At 36.7% G+C, this 8,271-nt stretch overlaps 1 protein-coding gene across 2 annotated transcripts; it reads left to right on the forward strand.

Moving 5' to 3' along the window:
* The first annotated feature begins 898 nt into the window (after positions 1-898).
* On the forward strand, positions 899-7,244 carry LOC127831046 (cornifelin homolog B-like). 2 transcript variants are annotated; one of them, XM_052356036.1, is made up of 5 exons: positions 899-1,033; positions 1,749-2,078; positions 4,086-4,289; positions 4,820-4,956; positions 5,956-7,244. In XM_052356036.1, the coding sequence occupies exons 2-5, from the start codon at positions 2,072-2,074 to the stop codon at positions 6,046-6,048; spliced, it is 441 nt and encodes a 146-aa protein (XP_052211996.1). In that variant the 5' UTR covers positions 899-1,033; positions 1,749-2,071; the 3' UTR covers positions 6,049-7,244. The 2 variants fall into 2 exon arrangements, with proteins under 2 accessions (XP_052211996.1, XP_052211997.1); XM_052356037.1 differs by lacking the exon at positions 899-1,033 and having other exon boundaries at positions 1,324-2,078.
* The last annotated feature ends 1,027 nt before the right edge of the window (positions 7,245-8,271 follow it).

An 8,271-nucleotide genomic window follows, 5' to 3' on the forward strand; every position in this document is an offset into this window, starting at 1 on the left:
CAGGATGTTCGAGCGGTCTGATTGATTTATACTTCAGGACTCCGGGGGTCACTGGTTCGAGCCCTGCAGCAGGCTACTGTTTTCCTTTTTTTAATTTTATTCTTGATTTTTTTACTGGAGCTTTTTAGATCCAATGTTTACATTTATCAATATAATGCATTTAATTACAAACTTCAAACCATGCCAAAATCGGTGAAAAGGCCCCTTTACGCGATGAGCATGTGCACTTTGATATAGTATTACCGGGTGATTTATTTTGATCATTATTCCTGCACAGTAAATATATTTTACTTTCATAGCTTTAGTTCTCCCAGTGTCGATTACTATAAAAATAATAAGAAAATGTTATTTTAATAATAAATGACACTCCAGCATTGTAAGGCATAGTAAGGGAATATCGAATGAGAAGTAATGACTACAAGCAAGTTTGCTCGGTTGGAATTAATACTTTCCAGCAAGTATAACAACTTAAGACTTAGATTACGTTCTGTCTGAGCTGTCCTTGGCTTATTGAATAAACAGAATTGTGTCTGTTTGGTCTTTATATACAGCTACCTAAAATACAAATGTATTTGAAAAAAAAACAATATACGGTTATAATCAATTTTAGTTCAGTTTATACACTGTCAAACTTTTCTTTGTATTAATTATAATACGACTTGCCGACACACCCTTCTTATACGTAAATTCTCAGCAAGTTTTAATGGTTGGTGCTAGACACAACGTTAGAAATGATAAACTCTGCCTGACTTTGTTATATTAACGAACTGATACTATCAACAACACTAGGGTATTTCGTTCGTATCTAATCGGCCGATTCCGGAAAGTTGTCTAGATGATTCGATCGTGTTCAGCAATGTTTGTAGTTCCGATGGCAGATATGAAGTCATTGCTCGGCAGGAGGCATATAAACATTTCAGCTGCTTTGAACGCGAAATGCTTACGACAGCTACCTGTGTATGTGATGTAATGTTATGCCAGTCTGCTTATCAGTAACTGAGTGTTAACACGGCGTATACGTCGGCACGACTCGGTATGGTGCCTTTAGAACGCGCTGATGATTTTAATTAATGGGATAAATAAAAGTGTGCGATAACATCATGTTACTCATTCAACGTTTAGTGTCAATTATTTTTTTAATTCATTTTGTGTGTTTGAACCTTAAGATTATTATTGTTCGTCTGACAGTGGTATTTCCAACTAAGTGCTTTGCACTTTTATTCAAACGAAATAATAATAAAAAAGTGTATGCAAATTGTTTGATGGCTTAAATGTCATGTTGTAGTTTTTTATTTGACATTAATCAGCGATAATTTAACAAAACAAACGGTCACAAATTTTAAGACCCAAACAAAAGATAAGTGGTATTATAGAAAGTTGAGAAAATTGACTTGTTAATGAGATTAACAGATATGCCAACAACTGACTTTGCTTGGAATATATAGACACTCAGATTGTAGACCAATAGCTTTGAGGTTTGCATTTGAAAGAGAGTAAGACAATTCATGATTTCTAATTTTCTTTGTGAATATTTAATTTATAATCAAATTTGGCGATTGAACAAACACAAGTTGAATGGTAATAATGCTGTGAAAACGGGGCTTTATGAATGTGCGGAGAGTGTCATCCCATATTAGAATGACATTTCCGCACAAGCTTATCAGGGACGACACCTAACGGACATGTATTAAGCCCGGTTTTCTCAAAACGCGGCTCATGCCAAAACGAGACGTGTTCTTTGTTCATAGGAAATATAAACAGAGATGAATTGGTTTGTGAAAATCTGTACAGACTTTGATCCAGATAAATTAGACTAATATATGCAACACGCCCAGCGTGTTTTTTTTTATAGATTCGCGGTGTAAAGATTAAATGACCAATGTTAATTCGTGTTAATACATTGCTGAATTCAACGTGTGAACATTGAATGTATGGACGACCTGGTTTGGTTTGAATCTCTGAAGGTATAAGTGTTGTGCAAGCAAGTGTGCTGTTGTTTGGAGCGTTTCAACAGAAGAGTGATATTTGCATGTTACTTATCTAGCAAGCCCGCAGTCGCAAGTGGACTAATATGGCAGGTACGAACTGATCAAGTAAACACATGTTTTTAACTTTCTTTAATATACTATTGTAAGAACGTTTCTATTTATTTATTATTGAAACTTTAAAAGTACAAAAAGGTAAGCATGTATATAGTTATATAGTAGTTATATATAACACGATATAATAACAATTTTTTACACCTTTACTTTTTGTGTTTCTTAAACGATACTCTTGTGTGTTTGAATGTAAAGAAAAATCAGCGATGATTATATTACAAATATATAGTGTACACGGACTGAATAGTAGTAAAGGTACGCATGTAATATTGCTATGAAAATCCAAGCCTATACAACAGGCTGATTACATGTTTATATTAAAGTATTCCCCATATGATTTCAATTACGTTCAATTACGTACAACTTTGCGATCAAATCAGACGGGAAGAATCTAACTATTTGGTTCTTCATTTTTCATTATTTAATTTCTGTTTATTGAATTGAGTCTGCTCAAAGATCTATTATTATATATATTAATAGATCTTTGGTCTGCTACAAGGGAAATCTCGCACGACACAAAAAACGAAATGATAAGCAATCACATACAGATAGAAATCGAGCTTTACATAGTGAGTCATTCCACAAACATTCTCAAACAAGAGTTAATGCCTTTGCCTGCAATGTGTACATTAGCAGTTTACAGGAACATCAAGTCTGAGACGATGATTGAAAATTCAGGCTTTGCTTATCAGGCTGTGTGAGAATTCCCAGCAGAATTACGTTCAGGTGCGCACTGGCGGGATTGTGTTGAATGCGTACAAAATGCTTAATAGTACAAAATATGTTTTCTTGCCATTCTGTAATGTTAGTATATTAAAATGCTTATTTTCATGTGTATTTGATTTAAAGTAATAAGCATTGTAACCCATTTATGCCTAGCGTCTAGAAAAAAAGAAATTGGTAAACAGCGTAGACCCAGATGAGGCGGCGTCTCATCTGGGTCTATGCTGTTTGCTTAAAGGAATTTCTGTAAGAAATATTACAAAAATTGACCACAAAAAACGCTCATTTGAGAAAGCTACCAGATTGTTATGTGGACCACCGAGGCGTGGGTTAATTTTACTCAATAGGAAACATTGTCCTCATCGTTGCCAAACTTGGCACCAAAGGAATTTTTAAACAATTATTGGTAATGATCACTATAGGACCACATTTCTGAACTAATTATGATATTGCATGTATATCAATCGCAAAGCATTTGACCACCAGGCTGGCTATATACTTACCGTGGAACCGTAAGTGCAAATTTTTAATAGGTGATGTTACAGACAAATTATGCAATATCTGGGCGTTGTGGTTAACCCATTTATGCCTAGTGTCTAAAAACAGGCATTGGCAAACAGCCTAGACCCAGATGATACGCCGCATGATGCGGCGTCTCGTCAGGGTCTGCGCTGTTTGCTTAAAGGAATTTCTGTAAGAAATATTCTAAATATAGAAAAAAAAAATAAGACATCCCTAATTTTGGAAATACATTGATCAAATTTAGAATGATGGGAGATTCAACTCGGCATAAATGGGTAAAGAGGCTTTTTTAATATTATTTTTATAGACTGTCCGACACCCTGAACCTGACCGGGTTTGATCACAGGGGAATGAATTGCAAAATCATTTAAAAGGTTCACTATAAAATGCTACATATCCAATATGAAACATAATGATGTTGGGGCTTTAGAGATTCTTTAACATTGTTGAGCTTTGTGAACCTAAATATGCAGCGCAATTCTCGTACATGTAAACGTTTACAGGACAGGAGGGCGATTTAATGAACAACTGCTAGACGGCTGTTAGAAACAGTTACAGAAATAGTAACGAGCACATACGGTCGTTCAATAATAAACAGCTACATGTATATGCAAAACTAAGCGGTCAGCGTTTTTGACGAGTTATGGTCAGTTAAAATCTGTCTCAGAATAACAACAAAACTTCATCCGTAGAGTATTTATTAAAAAAACAGTTGTACATCCGTAAGAGTATTTGTTTCAGCTGAGAACGACGATTCCGTTGTCATGACAGGCGGTTCATTCACAACGGCGGATGTCGTTGCCAAACAACCGGCTGGTTCAAGGTCGAACGGAAGTCAGAAGATTCAATGGCGGCGTTCCGTGGCAAAGTCTGCGTTCGACGATACGCTGATAGAACGGGACTGGGTCGCACCGCTCTTTTCGTGCAAGGACGGGAAAACATCAAGTAAGGCACAAAGAACGGGTGATTATGATGAGTGTGTTGATGTGTGTGATAGTGAGTGAGATAATGGTGGTGCTGGTACTTGTAATATTGAAAATTTAAATGGCATAGAGCATGCTATGTTGCTATTGTACTCATCTATTTCAGACAATATGTTACTCCTCTATTCCATACAAGAGCCTGCTAGGTTACTGTTACGCTACCTCTCTTTTCTGCTATGTTGTTGGTGCTCTATTTCAGACAAGTGTCTTCTATGTTACTCAACTATTTCAGGCAAGAGCCTGTTTGGTTACTGATTCCACTACTTCCTGCTCTGTTGTTGGTGCTCTATTTCATACAAGAGCTTGCTAGGTTACTAGTACCTCAATTTCCTGTTCTGATGTTTGTGCTCTTTTTTAGGCAAGTGTCTGCTGCTATGTTACTCCTCTATTTCAGACAAAAGCCTACAAGGTTACTGGTACCGCTATTTCTTGCTATGCGGTCGGTGCTCTATTTATACAAGATCCTGCTATGTTGCTGGTGGTCTATTTCAGACAAGAGCCTAGTATGCTGCTGGTGCTACCACAAGTACATGCTGGCCATGCGCCTCGGAGAGACGCCCTTCCTGTGCTTCATGCCCTGCTCGGCCTTCGGACTCAGAGTCAAAGTGCGAACCCAGTTTGCTCTCAAGGTAAGCGCCGAGAAACGGATTGACACTAGTTTCAGACATGCAGAAAATGGTAACTAGTCTCAGTTAACCAGACAACTAGTGGCAAATATTCGTATTTAGCAAATAAACGAGTGGCAACTAGTCGTAGTCATAAGGGCAACAGGTGGCAACTAGTCTAAGCTATACGGGCAACAGTTGGTAACTAATCTAAGTTATAAGGGAAAAAAGTGGACGCCAACTAGACTTAGCTATAATGTAACAGGTGGCAATAAGTGTTAGTTATAAGGACGAATGACAACAGCTCTAAGTTTTAAGGGTAACATGTGGCATTTAGTCTTAATTATATGGGTAACAGGTGGCAAATAGTATTAGCATTAAGGGCAACAGGTGGCAACTAGTCTAAGTTATAAAGTCAATGAATGTCAACTAGTCTTAGCTATAAGAATAACAGGCGGCAACTAGTCTTAGTTTTAAGGGCAACGAATGTCAACTAGTCTTAGGTATAAGAGTAACAGGTGGCAACTAGTCTTAGTAGTAAGGAAAACAGGTGGCAACTAGTCTTAGTAGTAAGGGAAACAGGTGGCAACTAGTCTTAGTTATAAGGGCAACGAATGTCAACTAGTCGTAGCTATAGGAATAACAGGTGACAACTAGTCTTAGTTATAAGGGCAACAGGTTGCAACTAGTCTTACTTATAAGACCAACATGTGGAAACTAGTCGAATCTATAAGGGCCACAGTTTGTAACAAGTCTTAGTATTAAGGGTAACAGGTTGAAATTAGCCTTAGCTATAAGGGAAACAGGTGGCAACCAGTCTCTGTTATAAGATCAACGAATGACAACTAGTCTTTGTTATAAGGGTAACGAGTAGCAACTAGTCTTAGTTATACCGGCAACGAGTGGCAACTTCTCTAAGTAATTAGGGTAATGAGGTAATGGTTATCATAGTAGCTCAAGATAAATTAAGTGAATCAGTGAGTATGTTTCATTATTCGGTAACCCTATTATCATACGTTTCAGGGTTCCATGGTCGGAGACCTGTTTACGTCATTTTTCTGCGAACCCTGCACAGTGTGTCAGATGACCAGGGAACTTGATCACGTGGGATTATAGGATTGTACTAGGCATGAGGCGTAAAAACTGGCAGCATTTACCTCCGTTTGTTTTAACCACTGACGTCAGAAGTAATATCATCCTCATTAGGAAAGTTCGTGTTAATCACTCGGATCGCTATCAAGCGGCATTTCTTGCTATAGTTAAACTTTATTACGGAAAACTATATGCAATATGAAGCTAATTATCAGTGTTGGAAAAATAGTGTTTATGTCATAATAATGACAGTGTCGTGCTTTTTTATGTTATTAAGATATGCCTGGTTACTTTTACAAGAACAGTTTCATTTGGTGCTCCTTGTATCTATGCAAGTGCACGCCGTGCCTCTTGATAGTATATTATGCATTAGGATATTAGCTACGTCCTAGTTCTGCTTGAAAAATAGACCTAGTTGTGTGGTGAAACATTTCTTTAGCGTATGTAATACGAACTGACTAGTTTGTGTCGGTGTATGCATTTTGTCAATTTATTTATTTTAAATAGTATACCACTTTTTGAATTGTTAAATATTCAAGGTTAACTTATTCATTTCCAACATTTCATAGCGCTACGTTTCATAATCTTTTCGATTATATTTCAAACAAACCACAGACATATGTTGTTTAGCATTTATAGTTTTTCTTGGTCACCATTTGAAAGCTTTTTAATTTTCTTACATTACTCAGCGTTTACACATGTTCATGACCAACCTTTATTAGCATTCACGCATGTTCATGACAAACCTTTCTTAGCATTTACACATATTCATGACCAACTTTTATTAGAGATCAACAGATGTTCATGACCAACTTTTATTAGTGTTTACACATATTCATGACCAACCTTTTTTTAGCATTTACACATGTTCATGACCAACCTTTCTTAGCATTCAAACATGTTCTTGACCAACCTTTCTTAGTGTTTACACAATTTAACATGTTCATGACCAACCTTTCATAGCTTTACACATGTTCATGGCAAGCATTTTTTAGCGTTTACACATTTTCATGTCAAAACTTCATAGTGGTTTCATAGTCTTATAATTCAAGCGTTTAAACAGTTTTATAACCATGATTATATAGCGCTTACACTTTTTCATTTCAAACATCGCATAGCCTTTATTTCTTAGCGTTCACACCTGCTATTTCCACCTTTAAGAGTCTAACAATTTTACGCAGGTGTTAACTGAACACATTGCAATAAAACTTCCAAAACAGGTTGAGTTTCCTCTGCGCTTTAATTGCATCAAGATGTGTTTGTGAAACACTATGTCCCCATATATTTTACCTTTAACCTTGAAGGATGACCTTAACCTTTCACCATTCAAAATGTGCAGCTCCATGAAGTACACATGCATGCCAAATATCAAGTTGCTATCTACAATATTGCAAAAGTGTACATTAAATGAGGGATTTTGACCCATATATTTGACCTCTGACCTTGAAGGATGACCTTGACCTTTCACCACTCAAAATGAGCAGCTCCATGAGATACACATGCATGCACAATAGGAAGTTGCTATATTCAATATTGCAAAAGTTATGGCAAACGTTAAAGTTTGTGCAAACAAAGCAACAAACCAACAGACAGGGCAAAAACAATATGTCCCCCACTATAGTGGTGGGGACATAAACATTTTTTTGATCACGGAAGACAACGAGGACAAACGGTAGAAAGACTAAACACTATGATAATAAATACATGTACAAAGCCAGAGTTTTAACAAAACAATTTTTAACAAAGCATTTGTATCCAGAAATTTCCGTCATGCCTTTAATCAAAGACTTACGCGTAAAATGGCACTTGCTATAAATTCTTCAAGAATCACTATATTACCTCTTCAGCACTACCCATCGGGCGAATGTTTGATATATGAGAATATGTTCAACATAACAGTTACTGGACACCAAACAAGCGTCGTGTGAACAGTTGAATGTATAAACCAGTCATGTGTAGCTTTTACTACACTACAACAATCAGCTGATTTAGACGGGATGGGGACGGACATTGCATATTTTCCTATTCTTTGTGTGTTTTTTCAAATCCTAGTAAATTTAATATGATCAATCATTAAGCCTTGCTCTGATAAAAGTGAGGTTTAATGTGTGTGTGCAAAGTGTTGTCCAAGATTGTGCAGACTGCACAGGTTAATCAGAAACGACACTTTCGGCCTAAACAGGATTTTCGTCCAGAACAGTCTACCTTTAAACACAAAAAAATCATTAAAAGTGGAAAGTGTGCTCC

The sequence above is a fragment of the Dreissena polymorpha genome, chromosome 5 (genome assembly GCF_020536995.1).
Source record: "Dreissena polymorpha isolate Duluth1 chromosome 5, UMN_Dpol_1.0, whole genome shotgun sequence".
Taxonomy (NCBI): Eukaryota; Metazoa; Mollusca; class Bivalvia; order Myida; family Dreissenidae; genus Dreissena; species Dreissena polymorpha.